Source organism: Dinoponera quadriceps, unplaced genomic scaffold (assembly GCF_001313825.1).
Source record: "Dinoponera quadriceps isolate SergipeBrazil2010 unplaced genomic scaffold, ASM131382v1 scaffold3289, whole genome shotgun sequence".
Taxonomy (NCBI): domain Eukaryota; kingdom Metazoa; phylum Arthropoda; class Insecta; order Hymenoptera; family Formicidae; genus Dinoponera; species Dinoponera quadriceps.
Window position 1 is genome coordinate 524473 of NW_014558238.1, and position 21199 is coordinate 545671.

The window sequence follows — 21199 nt, forward strand, 5'->3', positions numbered from 1 at the left end:
CATGTGTAGAAATTGCCACACAATTTTCAGATACTAGACCGTACCAGAATTATGACGGAATTATGAAATTAAGTTGTGTACTGCAATCTCTAGTTATATATATTATGTGTACACATTAAATATTACAATACATAAAATAATAATAATTTCGATAATAATTCCGGTATAATCCAGCGCCACAAATTACTACATATTGTAGTAATTTTTACTACAATATTTCTCCATGTATTTTACACGATCTTGCAAAATTTCTATGCGTGTAAAAGGACTATTATAAACTAAAAAACTTCATTAGAGAACTAATAAATTGATAAAATATGGGTATAAAATTAAGTTAAGTCTGCAATCTCGATATACGAGATATTTGATTCACGAAAAAAAAAAAAACAAAAACAAAGAGAACCATCTGAGAAACGTAATTTCAACGCAAGAAATTGACAAAAATGACGGCAATATGAATTAATCCGCTTGCATCTTTGCATTCTTGTCCCGTAAACTGAGCAAAAACCGTGTTAATTGCTTTGCGACGTTACGTTCACCTAGGTGAAATTGCATCTCACAGGAGAGGAAATAGCTCGCCGACGTTACTGATGGACGTAATGACGAATGAAAGTAGGAAAAACATCGAGCCCGGCATTTCCCCGGCAATTTCCACGGTGCTGTTCAGCGATTAATGTAAAAGGGGAAGGAAAGTAAGAAGCGGTATGATCCATAAAAGTGTCTGGATTACGCGTATGCTCGCGCGCGCTCGACAGAGAGAGAGAGTGCATAGACCTCGCGCGAGTTGGAAAAGATCCAATTTCGCGATGTGTGTTACATACTAAAAGCGGACACAAGGAATTATTTTCTAACTAGTACCGCGCTGTTGCTGCTGCGAACTTGTTTGTACACAGTTCTTGTTTGCGATCACGTGACTCCCGCAAAAATTCGCGTAAATACATCGTTCTGCCAGGTGGTGGTAAACACGTAAACTCGCATCTCCGCGACGAGCGTGTTCACATCTCCCGGGCGCGGGAATATAAAAACGCGCGCGCACACGCATATACACATGCATATTTACAAAGTGAATCTTTAATTGACGAAAACACTTGTTTCCCACCACCCACGCTGCGTGGGGTTTAATCTCGTTGAGCGCGTTGCGATAACGATAATAATTAAATTAATCGACCGTTTCCCCGCGCGGTCATTCCCAGGTGAATCTTGCGGGAGATCCGCTCCGATTACGTGAGTTCACCGAGTGCGAAATGGAGCCTTGGGAAATAATCGCCCCCGAGATGAGGAACGGTGGAATTTCTGTGATCGAACCACCGGGCGATTTTTTTTCCTTCTCTTTTCCGCGCCGACGTTTCCCTTGTCGGCGGCGGCGAGAAGCACAAAGACGCCGGCCGCGAGAGACGCGAAGAGGCGCTAAAGAATACAGCAAGTGACTCATGAAAAAACCTTACGCGTTTCTGTGCCGCTTGTTATCGTCATTACTCATACTCTGGCGATACAGTCGGTCTTTGTTGCTATTTTCGCGCGCCGCCGCCGCTTCTCGCATCGGCAAGCAGATCACAATAAAGAGAATGGTGCTTTATATCGAGTCCGAACGCCACCTTTGTGGCGAATCGAGGAGATGTCATGTGTACCGACTCTCTATTCGATCGGCGATGCGTTAAGAATTTGGAAAACGCGAGCAGTCGCGGCGGACCGTCCTATTCGTTGTTTCTCGATTAGTCGTCGCTTCGCGCGACGAGGAAACGATGCCTTATCGCGCGACCTTCTGCTTATCTCCAGGGAAATCACGGGAGAACGTGAGAGATGGATGTACAGATAGATACGCAGATAGAGAAAGAGAGTGAGAGAGGAGGAGGGGATTTCGACGATCATATCAAGGTAGACAAGCTGCGGCTGCGTCGCATGCGACTCGTCAGCGTGAATAGTCGCTGGATAACGCGGCATTTGCATGCAAATTGTTTTAGTCACGGGGTCGTCCCGTGCATAGTTGAACGCGACTATACACTGCGAGCCGCGCGAGGGTGCTCGAGTCCGCTCGATTCCGGTACAATGCTCTTTTCACCTGCGCCGCTCGCTCGCATGCTCATTTGAACGCGCGTGCGCACCTCTTTGATTAACGCGCAGATTACGAGGATTGTTCGCCGATGGCTGACTGTCCGTCGCGCATATTTCGAGGCCGCAAATTAAATCGCGCGAAATAAAGGGAATCGACGTGCTGCTCGATCTCATTGCCCGTTCATTCGATCGTACCGATGCGTGCAACGCGGATCCGACACGGGGAGGAAAATATTTCGGGCATCCACAAGTAATGTCGCGTTTTTCCGGTCGAGTCAACATCGTCACCTTGTTCGTGATTTATTATTACGTAACTTATGTACTGATTAAATTTATGCGACATTTAGTGCGCTTTCGTTTAATTCGTAACAAATAAGCTAATTGATAAAAAAATCTCAGGTATATTTCTGAAAAATATACATCGCGTCGTAACAGTCAAATGTTTTCCTAACCGATAAGTGTCGAGAAAAATGTCACGAGAAACATTTACTTCGCGAAATTAAAATTTCTTTCTCTCAGTGTGTAAATTTCAGTTGTATTGCAGATACTAGTTTTTAGCTGTGCTAATTCTTTTTTTCCGCGCAGCAAATTATTTTTCTCCGCGCAAAGAGCGGCTGGAAGAGCCGGAGAAGCGAGAAAATCCTCTCTAAACGACTCTGACACGGGCGATTCGCGAGAACGGTTCGAAAGGGCACAACGCTAAATGGAGTCAGTGATCCGGAGACCTTGTATGGAAGGAACGGCTCGTTCGATAAAACCAGTTGCACATCGTCCACTGCTCTAGACGACGGTAGTACACCTATTACGCTCTCTTTGCGAACTAAAGTCAATCGATGTATATCGTTTCTGCCCTCGTGTGTCTCTAACAGTCAATTATATCGGACTAACTGCGAGGAAGGGAAGAGGAGAATAAACGTTAGCGTCGTTATCGTAACGAAGTGAGGAAATCTCGAATCCTCTCGCGCGTCCGCGACGCTCGTAAAGCTGTCGGCTTGAAAAACAACTTTAGATTCGCACTTTGATAGAATCGTCACGTGGGAGAAAAATCTCGAAACGTTTGGAGAGTAAATTTTCTAAACGAAACAGCAAAATCTTTTGTGTCAAATTCAACACACTTCACATGTCCCAAACGGTCCGCGCAAATTTTCGTGTTAATTTAACAGAAGGTGAATATGCTGGAAAGTAACGCAAACATTATGTCAAAAATTAAGACAAAATTCGTATCCGTAATGTGTTAATCGACACTGAGAAGCATAAAATCGAAGTGTTGTTTTACTACTTACTCTTGTTGAATATCGACTCAACACGCAAAATATTGAGATAACACAAACACAATATGTTAAATTAACACGATATTAAACATTTAACACAAACATTTTAACAAGGACCGATTTTAATACAAGTATAAAATGTTTACTAAGCGGATGGGAGATAATACGTAAATATTCAGAAGTCACGGTTGCGGGTGACGGATAGGGGACAGTAATCGTTGCATGAGAAAGAGAGAGAGAGGGAGAGGGAGAGAAAAGTTTCAAATCGGGGCACAACGCGAAGTATAAACGACGGACAAGTTGCACGGAGCGATTACTTTAAGAGCCACAGCAATCTTCAAATTGGAACGAACGTCTCTCTCGTGGTTGACTTCGCCGGCTGACACTTTGCGCTCGTTCCGCGAGAACGTAAAATTTGTCGCGCGACGCTCGACCAAGTTTATTCTCCCTTACGTGCATTGCGAAACAAAGTGTATCGGAGATAAAACACTGACATGACGCGCGACGCAAATCGATATTGCGCAAACGCTTTATCGTCCATCGGGCATACGTACGCGTAGACGATGTTCGCGTCTTTTATTCAGCGAAAATCTTCGCGCCGGCGCTTAAAAAGATATTGATCCCTGAATAAGTTAATTTTTTTCATAATGACATTAATCCACTATTTGCATTAGCCGCCGTCAACTTCAAACGGCTTTGTTTTATCGTCTATATTCACGTGAGGAAAATTCGATCGCGATCCCGACACACTTCCGGGGCGCTGGCTCGCTCTCAACTTCGCAGCGGCCGCGTTCGTGGTGCATGCACGACATAATGAAAGTAAATATAGTCGTGCACACGCGGACGGACGCGCATGAGGCTTCCTATAGTCGCACATACACACACACACACACACACACAGCGTAGTAAGAATCGATTACGGAACTGACCTTGCTGCTGCTGCTGCTGTAATTTATATAGACCCCTTTGAGCTCATCTTCGATCGACAGTTCCGTGTTCGGGCTGTTCGGCGGGCTTTTCGGACTGCAAATTTAAGGAAACTCTGTGTTAGAATTTACAAACGGGAGCGCACCCCTCCATCGAGGGCTGCCTTTTAACACGTTGACTGCCACGGAACTTTTCACGATTCTGGTCTAAGAAGCCAATTTGATTTAATCAAGTAATGAAGTGACGAGATAACTCATAGTTGGCGTTCTGGGCATGTAAACAATCTACGAGATATCTCGTAGTTGGCAGTCAACGTGTTAATCAATGTTTTGTTGTTGTTCTTTGATCAATCGAACGCTCTCGAAACCGATTCTATTGATATTCTTATTTTTATTTTCCCCAATTAATTAATCACCTGCACGCTTTTCTCTCGTCTCTCGTCTCTCTCTCTCTCTCTCTCTCTCTCTCTCTGAAGGATGTTTTAATATTGACCTATCAAAACCCATGTCGAAATCCGTGTGAGAAGAACTCGACATGTCACGACCCTCCACGTATTTTTCGGGATACTCGAAACGCACCACGAATAATTAAATTTCATTCGGCGGAGTATTTTTTTCGCGTTTTATCCTTCTCTCCCCCTTTTTCGATTTATTTTTTCAATATCCCAGATGTTAGAGCAATTTAACCAGTTAAGTGTGTTTGACGACTATATCCGTCATGGGTAAAATTTTGTTACAATTTGATATTTAATTGTAATTCTGGCGAAAACTAAATTATATTCGTTAATTTTAATATGGGTAAAATGTTTAGAAGTCAAGACGAAATGAAACGAACAAATGAATATTATAAATAATTTGAGTTGGATTTATAACTTCCTGAGAGCTAACTCGCTTGATTATCGCGACACACACTGGTGGGCGCTTTGCAAAGAGATCGCCACAGTTAACTGGTTAACATTATGTAATTCTAACAATGTCAGAACATACATAAAACATTCGATATATTGCCTCTCCTCCTTTCTCTCCTTTTTTTTGCTTAACGCTAATTTGTATCAACAAATGAGCCCGCAATTTGTGTACGGCGCAATCGTTATCGTTTTATTCGATTTATACACCGGGAGAAATAATTCTTAAAATAAAAGAAACAAATTTTGTTAAATATATCCCTTTAACTTGGATAAATATTCGTTAAATTTAAGAAAAAAATTTATAAATGTAAAATGTTATTTTTTTTAAATTCGTAAAATGATTTGTAAAATCATGATTTCAAGTCAAATAAGCGTTTTTTCAATCAAAAAAATATATTAATTTCAAACAAATAATTATTTAATAAGAGTATTAAAATAAATGATTTTCTTGAATCAACCGAAACTTGTTTGGTTTTGATAAATATTTGATTCAGTAAATTACGTTATACTCCCGTTACACCGCTCGTTCTCTTTCACGAATCTGCGTGTCTCGCGATATTCCCTGCGCATTTTCCCACGCGTCTTCTTACGCGCGCGACGCGTGTAAGTCCGCGGAGGAGCGTCGTCGCAAGTTGTCGTCTATAACGCGCGATAAACGGTGCGGTTTCTGCGATAAGTGCACGCGAGGAAAGTAACTTCGTGGTAAATATTCGCCTTGGAAGTTCCGTGAGCCTACATCCGCGTAGACATCGCGTACTACACGCGTGAACGTCGCCGAGTCGCAATGCAGTCGGCGTTGCAGTTATCCTGGCACGTCGATACCACGGCGAAGAAGAGAGCTGATTATCTCGCTCCGCTATCGGGGCCCCGTTATCGCCGATGCGTCCTTTCGACAGGAGCGCACAACAGTGTGCGTGATAAATGCGTGTCAAGTGCACCGTATCGATGTATACAATGCGCGCAGGGTTGCACGTTAACTATTCTCCAACTTGATCCTCGTTCCTTCGGTGAAATTCGATCGGCGCTTCCCTCCACTCTGACCGACTGAAATATTCACTCAAGTGGATTAAGAATCCACCCTAAGTGTGTGTTAAACGTTCCTTCTTGTGATTTCCAGTTACAGTATTTTCACGATCGCTTCGACGGAATTGTCGATTGTTCTTCGAGCGAGACTTTCACGGCAAGAAATTCAGGGAGTAAAGATAACGTTAAGTGATAGTCGCACACCTCGCGACACGTGCCGGTGCAATGTGAATTCACTCGAAGGGAATCGCTCGAAGAGAACAATTATCTCGTCGTTTCATGTCACGTTTCGAAATATGTCAACCCCCGAGTAACAAGATTCATGCAGTCACACACGTGTAACAAAGTGGATCCGACCGATAGAAGCACTTTGTAGGTTTTTCAACTGATCTCTTCACTTTTTATTCCCACGATAAATTCGAAAATATTGAAATGTAGATAAAATGTATCGCACGAAATATGTGAAGTACCTGGAATACGACGCTTTACACACGTAGTGCGCGGAAGCGATAGAAATCCGGTCGGATTTCCAATCCGAACTTGTTATGCGAGGGTAATAATCATGATAATTGTTATCCGGTTAATAACTCCCTTTTAGTTTCGTCGTAGAATTCTACGATAACGAATGACGAAACTCGAGTCCTTCCGTCGCCGAGTCGAAAACAGTCGACGCGACGGTGCGGCAATATTTGACGAGCAGATTAAGCGGCCCGCTATGGGATTCTCTTCGCCGAAAATTCCGCACAAAGAAACCGGTAGCGGGCGATAATCCACGCGGTGCGGAGGCAAATACGGCCTTCGCGGTGAGCGGAGCGGTTTATTTAAATGGTTCGTCAGTGGCGCGCGTGTCACACCGCGACACGTGTCATTCACATGCTGTTATCACATTCGAGAGAGAGAGAGAGAGAGAAAAAGATTCCCCAATGAATATTCCCGATGACGCGGTCGATTGTCGATAACATCGACGTGAATTTCACGTTGAAGATGACGTTTCGCGAAAGACACATGCGTCGATGAGGGGACAAATCGATCTCGTTCCGCGCGTGTTTCGAGAGCAACGTCCGTCCGCGCTAAAAAATTGCAGACATCGAGATAGCTGAAATATTCCCGGTGGGCCACTTTGTGCGAATATCGAAAATTCGCCCTCCTTTGTTCGCCGTGAGTCGCAAAGACGCCTTGGTTCGGCTGCCAAGAGATCCCCCTTCCCGGAGAGACGCATACGACGGCGCTATTTCGACCGCCAAGTTAACCGCATTAATTCGGCCGTTCGTCTCGCATTCGTGCGCACGGATATAGGAAAAAAATATAAATACTAGGTGTTTATTTGCGAGCGCGGACCGTGACTTCTTTGCGAACGACGACGACACGAGAGACGTCGCTATTTTCGCGCTCGTTGAGAAACACGACTCAGACCACAAGAATCGGTCTTAATGCGTCGTTTAATGCCGATTCGAGAGCGCAGATATAGATCGAGATAATCGAATCAGTAGGCCGCGGCTATGCGTCAGCCTTCGTGATTGACGAGTTCTTCGCTCTTCAAGAGAGGGAAAGAGAGACGTAGCGGAAGAAGATCCCCTCCCCCTTCGCGTGTTTTTCTCGGTCGCACTTAATCGCACGTCGCCGCTCGCGGTGGAAAGTCAATAAAATCATAGAGAAAGAATAACGGACGTGTGAGGTGTCAATTATTCTGCCAAAGCCTTGCGTATTATAGTCGCCGATGAAAAAGAAAGAAAAATTCGGCGAACTATCGCTCGGCGAAAACTAAATCCGCAGTGCGCCGCGATATTGCCAGTAGGTCATCCGCCTTTTTGCCATCGGCTTTATCTGCTCGAGAGACCTTGAGAAATTCCGGCGTGTGCGTTCGCGAGGCGCTGCGGTTGCGCAGGAAAGGATTACTCCGTCCGCAGAGACTGCCGCGCGGATTCTCGGAGAGGCAGGACGAAGACGGCGACTACGACGCTTATTTTCTTACAGCGGGACCCTTTGCCGCGAAAGGGACAGGGGAAGTGGAAAGCGAGCTTTTTGCGCCGCCCGCCGGGCGGAGAGACGACAGTGGAGTCGAGAACTTGGATATATAAACGCCGGGTTGAACGGCCGGTCGCTTTGTCGGCCGACTCTCTTTAAGACGCCTTTCGATTCTCCGGGCTCGACTTCGCTGCGTTCCTGGCTGTTTCTTCGCTCGAGTAACTTCGCTCGGAAGAGCGACGCGCGTCTAATTGCGAGAATTTTTATCCTCGGCTTTTGCGAAAGAAACTTCGCGAAACCGCGAGGCATCGTAAAAGCCTTCGAAATATCGCTTTGAGACCAAAAACTCGAGCAGACTTCGGTACGTTTTTCTTTCGAGGACACGAGGAAACGCCCGGCCGAAATTACGTTTACGAAAACGCGAAGACACGTCAGGTTGATCGATTTTTGTTGTGTGTCTAATGAAGGACGAAGATAAAATGACGCGTTAGCGCTGATAGCGTGCTCTCCGAACGCAGGCAAAGAGATACAAATATGATCATTTGTCGATCAGCCGACGAGATTTCTCCTTTCAGGATTTCACGATGTGTTTACTTACAGCGCTGTTTATTGTATCTTTACCAATGTTCGAATTCGAAAAGAAAAAAAGTGAACGTATACAAACGTATGTATATATATCGATATTCCGGAAGAAATGAGACGCAATCATAAAGAACATGATGGTACACGGAGAAAAATAATTTTTTCTAATTGCTAGTACAGCAAATGTCGCGGCAAAATCCGTCAGTTACTACGTGGGCAGCAAAACGATTTGTTAAGAGCACTGACCGCCACTTGCTGGATTATTTTGCCGAATCTACAAATTATTTTGCCGTAAAAACAAATCGGTAAATGTAGGAAGACACTATTTTGTCCTAACAACAGCGAATTAACGTGTCCTGAGGATAAATTTACTCAGCAGGATTCTCTTCTGCAAAGCTGCCGGCAACAAAACTGTCTGTGTTCTAATTACGAATAATCCGTTAAATCGGCTGTGCCAACTAAATTCGATCGCCGTATACGAATATGCAGCGGCAACGATGGTTTAGCTAGGAAATTACTTTTTACAGCAGGTAAATTATTCTTTTCCGTGTAAAGGACAGTGAAGGGCGGTCACACGCTGCTCACCTGCCCTTCGGGCTGTTTCGGTGCGAAGACGCCAGAGAATGCCTCTCGGACGAGTGTGTGGAGTCTCTCTGTGCCTCCCGCAGAAGACGCAGGTATTCCTCGCCGGCGCTACTAAACGGCTGCGGCGTTATCCGTTCCGGCACGGGGCTCAGCTCCACCCATGATTCTGCACAAATCGAGGGAAAAGGTCTATTACTTAGTGCGCGACAAAAGTTGGAAGATTAAACCCGCCCGTTGCTTCACCCGCGAACTTCTCACGGCGCGATTAATTCGCGCGCGTTACGGCCATCTGGGGTCTTTTCGAAGTAATCGGATCAGACACTCAACACAGCCCTCCGCTCGGGTTTGTCGGCGCGGAGATCTTTAATTGCTTCTCCACGAGAGCCCCGCTTCGTCGAGACGGCGAGGACACTCGCGCAACGACAACGTGCAACGCGGAGGGTGAGTGTCGTTGAACGATATACGCGATGACACTGAAACGTCTTTAAAAATAGCACCATCGGCCGCCATATCGATTGTCGTAACCCCACGAGGTCAAGTTGTGAAGGGAAATTTCATATATCTTTCTCTCTCTCTCTCTCTCTCTCTCTCTCTCTGTCTCGTCGTAAATAATACAAACGCCGAGTGCGATTTATTTTACAGTATTGATCTCCCCGCCACGTAATTCTCACGAGTGAGATCGCCGAAGGCGCGAAGGAAACTCGAAACGTCTCGAGTCTGCGCGGGAAAATAATATAGTTACGATTGCGTAAGCGATTCTTACACGCAGAAAAATACACACTGCATTCAACTAGATGCCATCACACTTGTTTCGAGTATTTCATACAAATTAATATATCTACAAATATATCAAGTTCATTATAAACGTCGAATTTATTCGAAATATATCCTAGTATGTTTAGTTACTTCGACCAAGAATATTATTCGCGCTTATTCAAATTAACCGAAATTAACTCTTATGAAAAAGAGAATAGACAAATACAATATAAATTCTTCTTTTTGAGTACATGATAATAAACTTGGCTCAAATTTGTAATGAATATATTTTAAGGCTATTATCAAGAAAATATCCTGTGTTGAAAATAATTAGACTTATTTGAAAAAAAAGAAAGAAAATAAACTGAAAACACAGTCGATTTTCTTAACAATAAAATGATATTTTTCTCCGTGTAACGTGCGGAAAAGAAACGTCATGCGTATCGCAATAATATTTTATGTGGAAGTAATGGCATTTTAGCGGACGATATATCTCGATAATGATTTGAGCGGCGTTTTCTTGCCACGAGGCACCTTCGTAACGTGACTCATGATTTTCGCGCATGAAATGACGGACGAGCAAAAAAACACAGCCGATACCGTACATCCACCAATAGCGTGTGTCCACGCCGACGGATTTTTGATATGCAGCGTCTTTTACGTAAGCGATGCGTCATACGAATTCAAATCGCTCACGTTTACTTAAAAACGATCGTCGTCGCACGAGCTATTGTCGCCATTGCGGCGGAACGATTTCGTTCGCTGCTATTGTATGCTAATAAAGTCGCCCAACGTAACGGACGTAATGACGGTGAATGATGATGAAGGATGAGATCGGGTTTCTAATTTCGAGAGGCCTTCGCACATATTTTCTTTTAGAGCATTAAATATATATATAATTTTACCATCACCATTTAAAATAATGTAATATGTAACATAATTATGACACGTATGAAATACAAGTTGCATGGGATCTATTTTAGACCACTGTGCAATAATATTTTACGTTCCTGATTACTTAAAAAAAGTGTTCCGATCGTTTTAAAACCCGGTGTAATTTTACATAATTCTCAAGTAATTAACAACGTTCCGTATCGCTACGAATATACGCGCACGTCGTAAAGCGACGTGAGCTCCACATAACGAGAGAATGAAGTCATCATTGCGAAATCTGGCGGGGTTCACCTACCGTTATACCGCGATTTCTGCAGAACGGGTGTAAAAATTCGCATATTCCACGCACCAACGCGCCTCAATTTCCGCAGTTGCGAAATCACCGCCGTCGCGCTATCAGCGCAGAACAAAGCGACGATCGCTCGTAAGCACCGCTTTGCGTTTTTTTCGGAGCGAGAGAGTATTCCGGCGGCTGAAGCTTCCGCAATTACGGAGTAATTATAATTCAATCGACCGGCGATAGTCGTCCGATTGCGACTCGTGTTTGTCGATTTTCCCGGAGAGAAACGCGTCACGCATCACGCGAGCTTAACTGTACTTTCTAATGCTCTATCTTTTGCATTCCAATGTATTTGTTAAGTCTCGTTTCTACACACAATGTGATGAAAGATCTGGGTCGGAAGTTAAGATAGACGTCGGAACGACAAAGAAAGCCTGCTGCAAAGCTGTACACGCAAATCGCGTGCTCTCGCTACAGACTAATGACTTCGGCGGGCAGAAGGGGTGGGGGGTGTAGAAGACTAATTATTGAACATGATTTTTCATAATCAGTTTATTTTCTGTAGAAGCTCTAGTCGAAAAAAGTGAGGAAAGTCAGTTTTTCCTTAAAAGCGCGAAAAAGTGAAATGTTTCGTAATAAGTGAAGAGAAATGAAGAAAGTGAGTCGTTCCCGTGCCTGATCTATGTTTCCCGCTTAGAATCGTACGTTTGAAAACTTCTCACCAGAAGTTGCGTCGAGATTTCCCAACTAGAATCCCCAATTATTTTGGAAAATCGACCGATTAATTCCCGAGAAATGTCCTACGCGGGAAATTTTATCTGCCGAACAAGAGGTGGAACCGAGCGTGACGGCCGAGTGCAGGGAAAGCAGCGGGAAAACGCGGCGATTGTCGGCTATTAGATGCATTTATCGGTAGTGATGTTTCGCGTCGTTGCATAGACGCACGCGCTCACGATGCTGCAATGTTGATGCGCGCTGCGTGATCACCCACCGTTCTTCCGTTCTTCAGACCGTGCGTCATCCGGTCGGTTTACCTTGAGTTCGTTCACCTACTCGTAAACCGTCCTCGGCGAGGGGCGGGCACACGCGCCCGCACTTTCGCCCAATCCGAGGAGTCGATATTAATGCAGTCGCAATCTCGGTTACCCGAGTAGACGGAGAAAAAGGTTTCTTTAGATTTAATATTTCGATTTATTTGATTAAAATTTGTTTCCTATAAACAACATATACGAAAGATTATTTGTTTGAGTAAAAATTGTATGGTCTCATTCAAGGAAACTCTATTAGTTAACAGAAAGAATGCTATTGTTTGAAATAATATCTCTTAATCAAAAAAATATTATTTGGTTACAATAAATATATAATATGGAGCGAATAATTTCTTTATAAGAAAATTACCTTTCGTTTCAAATTTTTTATTTAAGATAAAGATACATATTCGTTGAAAAAGTCTAATAATCGTGCTTATTAATTGAAACAAACACAACTGAAACATTTCTTTGAGGCATGTCGATGATGAAATTTGTTTGGATACAATAAAAAATGTGTTAAATTTGAAGAAATCTTTTTCTCAGTGTAGTCCCCGGCTAATCGAGTCTTTCAGTGACTGAATATACAACTAATTTCACACGTCATTATTATCCGTTGTCGGTAAAAACAAAATCAATCATTTGTAACGTTCGAAATTAACCGTATATTCGGTTACTGAAAAACTCGGATAATCGGATAGTCGAGATTGATAGCAGTGATCGATATCACGGAACGTGATCACAATACCGATCGAGGCGTGTTAACAATAAAAAAGGGCGAGTGGCTGGAAAGAAAATCGTGAAAAACGATATATCGGATGTAGAAAAACAATGTGCACGTGAAACAGTCACGTCCTATGCGCCGATCTATTTTGAATATACACGGAAAAAAACTAGTCTCAAATCAACGATATAGATATTTTCATGTATGAAATATATACCGCGTTTGAGGAAAAAACTTAATTTATCGAGCATTATTTATTATATTTAAGGCAAATGAACTATACAAATAAAAACAATATATTGACTGTTACTACAAAAATGCATTGAGAAATCGATTCAGTTCACGAGGGTTTCGTTAATATTAATAATAAAAAACTGAAATCATAACACAATACTAACTTAATACAAAGGCATATAAGAGTGGTTGCGCGGATAAATTATTTTCACTGTTTCTATTTTTTCTCATTTTTGCGACGTAAATACCGGAGTTACCCTAAGCAAAAATATTACAATCTTCTCAGAAGATTTTTAGTCTTGATTCAAGACTCGAGAAATTTTCTAGAAATATTACAATATTCTTGTTTATATACAAGAATATCTATCATTGATCTACTTTTTTTCTTCTGTACACGTGCAGCGCTGTTTGATTATTTCTCTTTAGCGGCAAAACAATAATCGGCCGCGCACGGACGACCGGAACGATAAACCATCGTCGCGCACGAACGTTTACCGAAGTTCGTGATTACACGGCGGATCCGTTGCGTTTCTTGCTCGCGAACGCGAGCTGACCGCCGCGCGATTAACGTGCTCCCGCGGAATTGCGAATCGTAAAAATGAGTAACGACGGTCGCGCTTCGATTCGAGTTACGACGACGAGTCGAGCTACTCCGCATCGACGTGGTGTTGTCGTGCCGGGATGATAAATTCGAATAAAGATTCTCGTGAGCGACGTCTTTTCGTTTCCCGAGTAATAGCGAAACGTATGAGTGATGCGCATGAAAAGATTTCACCGTGCAAAATGTAACCAACGATAAATCATTTGCGCATAACTGCTTATATTTAATTATCCTTTTATGGATACGCTTTATTATTAGCGCTGTCATGTAAAACCGGCTATTTTCTCTATCCGGCTATCCGGAACCAACATTTTTTCCTAACGAAATTATATGATTTTCTTCGCACAAATATATTCCCTTATCGTCTGCGTATAAAATTATTATTATTATTATATTTATTATTTTAGAGGATTTTGGAATGAATTATCGCGTAAGCTGAGAGAAATTAAAACCAGAGGTAATATTTCGCGACTGGAGCTTAACAGGAGTAAATAAATATCCCTTTTTACGTTGTGTGTGTGTGTGTGTGTGTGTGTGTGTGTGTGTGTGTGTGTGTGTGTGTCGTTTATTGTACTCGTATATGGTTATGGTACATCGAATACTCTATTTTCCTGGAGGCGAAAGCAAACGCAGTTTTTTTCCAACAAAAGCGTTTCCGTCGACGCCCCCACGTGCTTCGCTATGCGAGGAATCGCGAACAATACAATCGGCTGCATCACTTTTGTAGACAGATCGAACGATACGTTATGTCGATTCCGCGTTGTTAATAACGACGAAGATAACAACGACGGCGATAACCGGCATATAAACGTTGCGCCGAGCGAGAACATAGGAAAATAGAAAAAAAACTCGGCAAACAACGCCGGTAAAAAGGATGCGAGACGCGACCTCGTCATAAATCTTTCGCGAACTTTTCGCGCTATGCGATGTTTAGTAAAGCAGGAAGTACGAGGATATTGCCCGAATAACTGCGTCGTATCAGTGAAACTTTCCTCTTCCGAAGAAATATTTTTTAATAAGAAAAATATTCAAGCCACATTAAAGAATTCGCGAAAGAAATTTTTTTTTTTCAATGTACCAACAACGCCGGACGTACGAGAAAAAATACTTAGAAATTTATTTATGGAATATAAAATTTATTTCACGGAAATAAAACTTATTTTACGGAAATAAATATTATTTCTGCGAACTTTATATCCCACAAATAAGTTTTTAAGTACTTTCTCCTGAGTGTATTGATTAATACCGCGCAGAAAAAAAATTTTACCCGTACAATTTACTTGGAAAATATTTTATACTTGGATCAAATGAATATTAGTTGACCCGGGTGAAAATTTACTAGGAAATATAGGAGAAATTATTTATGCCCGAATCTAGCACTTTTTCTCTGTGCGAGTGTGTAATCAATGGCAAAGGGATCACACAACGTTTCTCTCTCGGTGAGCTTCAGAGAACGCATGCGATATCCAGTAAAGAGAAATGAATCTTCCGAGGATTATTGGGCAACGAATTCCCCTACAGCACAGCGCTTGCGTTGCCAAACTCTTCGAAAAGAGAAGCTGCATACTTCCTGCCACTGCGCGACCATGTATACACAGCATTAACGATATTTACACTGAAAGATAAAAATTGTTACGTTCAGGTAAATATTTGCTAAGGAATATGGGAGTGGTTTATTTTATTCCAAATAAGCAAATATTACTCGAATGTGACACTTTTTTTCTTTCAGCGTGTCCAATACTCCCTTGGCGAATATTTACTTGAACGTAGCAATTTTTCTTTTCGGTGTAGTTACACACCAAACAGAACAAATAACGCTACGCTGGTCACTAATACGCCAAAGCGAAAAGTAATATCTGTTTATCAATCACAACTACTTATCAGCACGCATTATGTAGCATTATATAACAACCTATTCGCGTCCACCGGAAAATAATCGATACGCGCGCGCGACGCAACGGTCACTCGTGATTTCCGCGATCGTATGGTCGTCGTCGTCATCGTCGTGTGTTGTCGCGATTTCGTGCGACGTCGCGCGAGAAATCAGGTCCCGCAAGGAAACAGTCTTCCGTTCAGCTCGCGTGAATATCTTGTCGCTGTGTCACGCATATTTATTTACGCAACTTATAGTACCTAAAATCCAACGGGCGGATTTATTAGCCGTGTCGACGAGGTCGAGTATATTTACACGCATAATAAACGCGCCGGTAGTGCGTCGCCGACGCGCCAACCGCACTTGCGTAATCCGTCCGGATTTGCATACGGCAAGGATATTAATTAGAAGTGGACTCACGGCCGTGCGATATAACCTCGTCGCGTGCGGACGAACACACGGGTAGAACGCGTCGATGCAGTTCGCCGAGTGGAAAACGTCAGTGAATACCGTTGGAGATCAAAGCACGGGACCGTTCTGACGGATTACCATCCGCCTGAACAGCGACGATCGCTGATTAACCTGGACAGATTATGTCGGCTGATGACGCCGACCAATCGGAACTTTTATTTACTCGTTAAACCGTATCGTACGAGCGCTCGATGCAAATGTTCAACGCAAGTTAATTATGCAAGTTGTAATAAATGGTCAGTCCGAAATATTCCTCTTCAATGCGCTTTAATCAGTCGGAAACTAAACATCGCACCACGATCTCGTTAGAGATCGATACACGGTATGCATTAGAGCATCGATACACGGTAAAAGAATTCCATTTGAGTAACCCATTTTCTGTTATCCGAGAGTTACACGGAAACTCGATTGTAAGAGTAGAAAGGTTTCCGTAGATCTCTGAATTGTTCTCAGTTACCTCAATCGAATTTTAATGGAATTTTAACCCAGCCGAATGATTCCAGTTTCAATAACGGAGATGTCCCGAGTTTTTTGTTAACTTAAAAAAAAATTTCTTGAGAATTCTCTGATTTTTCCTTATATAAACAGACTCCTTGAAAATTCCAGATTTTCCAGGATTTTCCAGTCCGGTAGACATCCTGATATCGTTTCTCGCTTCATATCCGTTTTGTTACACGAACCGACATTTTTCCCCCACGAGTAGTTTTTTTCGATATTGCTCTTTGCAACTCTCTCATACGCGCGGAACGCTGGCGGCCCGTTGACGAAATTAATGCACACATCACGTGCACACAACTTTTGCCTGCTATTAAATCCGACCTCGCGCGCCCGGTTCTCTGCCGCTGGACGCGACGGCGTCGTTCGTATTGGAAATGCCAACAGCTGATCTCTAAAGATATCCATTACCTCACGTTAAACAGCACACAGTCTCCAGCCGCACCGGCATTTGCCAATTACCCATTCCCCGTAAATTGCCTTACGATAACTGTCGCTTAACCTTCATTAACCTGACCTTGCGCTACCAATCAGTAAGATTGACATATCGCTTTCGATCGCGCCGTCTGCTCCGAACGCGACACCGAAGTCTCGGGGCGCCCGCTCGCGTCTCCTCCGCTTCTCACTCGGCATCGTGGAGCAACAGATCGACGGTACATTCGGGGGAATTCCGGTGGAAAAAGTGCGGTGCGCCGTTGCTCGAAATAATAAATCGCATCGACAGGTGACAACGAAGATGGAAGAGTGAAACGTTTCCGAAGATTTTCGAAATAAATCGATTACGGAAAATTTTAACTTCCCAATCAACAATATTCCACTCGTGGGACAAAAATGTCACACTAATGCGATACTAATGCGATACAAATTTCAACACAAGAAGAATCGCGAAATCATGAAGATGACGCATCGCAGTACGACGGAACGGAAAAGAAATAGCAGCGCGTGGCGATCCGGCCGACGTCGAGTCGTCAGAATAGACGAGAGCACGTGGCTGTCAAGTGCGCACGTGTTGACCCTAACACACGATACCCGGTGTCGCCCGTCGCAGGACGCAAGCCGATCTTCGAGTTTTGATATCTCTCGTGTGAACGTATGCCGCAAACTCGGGTTCTCTGTTACGCCGGCAAGCCGCAAAGCGGAGGTATATTGCTGCTGCGGTGATATCAGGTCGCTCGGACACGCGCGCCGCTCACCGCGATATAAACATTCGGTGTGCGAAGTTTAGTGCCACCACCGAGTCGGATACGCAATTATTAAAGGCGCACCGCCGCGCCTCGTCGAATAACAGCGATAACGATAATTATATTTGCCCGGGAGATCAAGAGCCCGTGGTGTCCCTCGCAACCCCGACGAACGCGCGATTGTTTGCTCGCTTTCACATTGTCTCGCGTCTCGTAATTAGGCAGTTTATAAGGCTCAGGGTCGTACTTTCACTGGCGAATCTTAAAGGAGGGCCAATCATAAATTTGATATTTATCGATCACATTTTGCGAATGAATTTATGTTAATTTGAAGCTGAGTTGAGGTAAACATGTATATGCAATTTCGCTATATAATATCTGTCTTGGATGTTGCGTTTTCATACTTCTATTTTACGCACAACTATGTCAAATTAGAATAAATTTGTTGTATTATGAGGGGGAAAAGAGGAAGTTTCGAAATATACTCTATATACAAATTTACAAGTGAAAGTCTCGGGAACGATACGGTAAGGATTATTGAAATTTCTGTTACGCATTGTCAGTTCGATCAACGTTTACATCATGTTTATATTATATCTTTATCTTACATTTGATCAAACGCTCGAATTCCTTTTAAAAAAACGCAGAGGGAATGACGTAGCATTCGAAAGGAAAGAACAGCGCACGATGGGTGGTGGGGCGTGTTTCTTATCGCGACAAAATTTCCGCAATCGCTCGGAGGCTCGAGAGAGACTCGGAAATAAAAAATTCCCGACACGTGTCACCGCGTTCGCAAATTTCCCCGTCGGCCAGCGTGTTAATCAATCGGATTAAGAACCGGCGACGCGCGGTCCTTACGGCTAAAAATAGACATCCGTGCGCGTCCCCTTTTCGACGGTCTGCCATTGTCGCGCTCGACGCAACACGTCCGTGGGCGTGTGCACCGATAATCACGTACGCACCACTTATCAGTGTTTTAAATTAAACCACGATACAAGTCAAGAGCGAGGGCGATTCGTTGCGCCGGTCGCGCTTTCATTCGCAAACGTGGAACGTGAATTTATTTGTCGTCCGTAGATTCATCGAAAACGCGGAGAAATTGTGTGTAAAAAATTGACGAAAGAAAAAAAAGCAAATATAAATAGAAAACAATAAATAAAAAGTTTTTTTTTTCTGTATAAAATCGCGATTTATAGGAGGAATATACCGGTTGACGGTCGAAATGGGAAGTGAAAGCACAGAAGAATTCACGTTGACAATCGTAAAAACGCGGAGTGTTTCGATCCACTTACGCGCGCAATTTTCGGTCAGTTCGCGTATTTTGTTCGCGAACATTTGATCTGCGCCGATCGATTGCAACTCGCGGGTCCGATTCGAGGAAGGCCGTTTGGAAAGGACAGGAGAGACGAACACTCGGCGTGAGCCGAGTCACGTAGGCGCACCGATCTGGGAATGCTTCTCAGGATGACTTCAGACTTCGGCGTCGCTGCAATGACGAGTTCCTAACGAGAGTGCCTGAGAAAGATCACGTAGCATACATCGAAGCTACGGGAGATCGCGTGTCCCCGATCGTGTCGAACAAAGACTCGCGGAAATTACCAACGCAATTAGAGATAAGATCACGCGAATGTGTCTCGCGAATTGGTTGTCTCCGATTTTGTCACAAGCGCAGCGCCAATCTCCCCCAATAAAGATTACTGGTCCGTCAAATCGTTTTCTTGGAAATCCTTTTAAATTTTAACCGCGTATTGATGCTGTCTACACGTCTGTAAAGTTAGAAAACGATTGACCACCCGGAAGCTGAGATATTCGTAACTAAAGATGACACTTTTTACACGTATTCCTTGAGGTCAATGTCCTACTTTTTAACTTCTATGTTTAATTTCTTCTAAACCACATTTAGAATTTTAATGAAAAACTTCTACAATATTGAGAACTAATATAGCGTTATACGAAAATTTCACAATTATTGACCATTTTGTCTTGAAAATATAGAAAATTTATAATATACATGATTTATAATATACATGAACATATATATATATATATATATATATTTAAATATTTGTATACCACTTTCCAACATGTGTGCACTTCTATCGGTTCGACTAACGTATAAATAAAGCATTAATAAGAAAAGTAAAAAATAAATAATATCTTTGTCTTTGTAATATTGTGCGTATAAATTTCACTCAAAATTAACATTCGTTACTTAAGTAGTTAAATAAAATTGTAGGGAAGTATTTCTCTCAATAAATAATAAACTAGGAGCCCCCCTTAATATCGCTATTGAAAATCCAGCACTCTACGAGCCAACTACATCTTAATACAAATTGATAATTGTCACGTACGCGTTGATGCTCGCGTTTATTGCGGGAAAGTGCGTTTCGATGCGCCTGTTGAGATATTATTCAAGAAGGCACGCGAGTGTTCACTCGAAATGTTTGCCTCCTACGCGTGGACGTCCGATATCGAAAATCCGACATCGTCACTTTATCTCCCTTGCTTTGTTATGTTAAAAATTACGACACGCGATATTTCAGATCTGAGATTATCGATGCCGTGTGTACATTCGGCCAGGACGTCAGAGATATTGCGCCAAGTGCGCACAACGTTTCCTTCCGAGTAGACACGTGACGCATCGACCGTCCCGAATTGCTGAACTGTCATCCCGCAGAGCGGAATTTTCCATGACACCGGCGTATCAATCGACCGTGCGAATTTGCAGATTAAGAGACGAAGACGTAACAAATGATCGCGAAAAGCACACTGAGAAAAGGATTTGGTAATAAGCACTAAAATTTAGCGAATATCCGCCGACCAAAAATGTTTACTACAACCAAATAATTTAATTCTCTATACTGCATATACAGTACTGCAATTCCGTATATCGTATATTTATTATACGGAACTAAATCATTGGTCGCAATAGTCAAATATTTGATCGGCACATATTCGCCGAATTTTGCTAATTATTCGTGATGTGTAAACGTATAAACTCCGCGACAAATAACAGCCGTTCAGAATAACACGACACAAAGTAAGCCATAGTGCATAGCCAATTAGTCAGAGTCCTGCAAATCAAAATCCGATTCAGCCGGATTAACAAATATAACCTAATCCTACCCATATTCATCCGCTTTGGCAAAGTCAGACCCGAGTCCGACCCGAGTAATTTTATTGACAAGAAACTGATCCAAACCATGTTTGGATTTAACTTTCCCGAAAAGGATATAAGTCTGACTGAATTATATTTAACAGCGAATCTCGGACCGAATCGAGTCCTCTCTTAATTTGCAGAGCTCTGACTGACTTACTGTGCACCCCGACTGTGCGCTAATTTGTTTCGT

The 21199-nt window shown here is 43.0% G+C and overlaps 1 protein-coding gene across 1 annotated transcript in view; it reads right to left on the reverse strand.

Annotated features, from left to right (window-relative positions):
* The window catches only part of LOC106749755 (BCL2/adenovirus E1B 19 kDa protein-interacting protein 3), a 36476-nt gene that overhangs the window by 10751 nt on the left and 4526 nt on the right, over window positions 1–21199 (reverse strand). Inside the window, exons 2-3 of the mRNA XM_014629495.1 lie at window positions 9313–9478; window positions 4253–4346 (exon numbers count right to left, since the gene is read on the reverse strand). Of these exons, the coding sequence (XP_014484981.1) occupies window positions 4253–4346; window positions 9313–9478 (260 nt within the window). The remainder of the gene's footprint in view (window positions 1–4252; window positions 4347–9312; window positions 9479–21199) is intronic.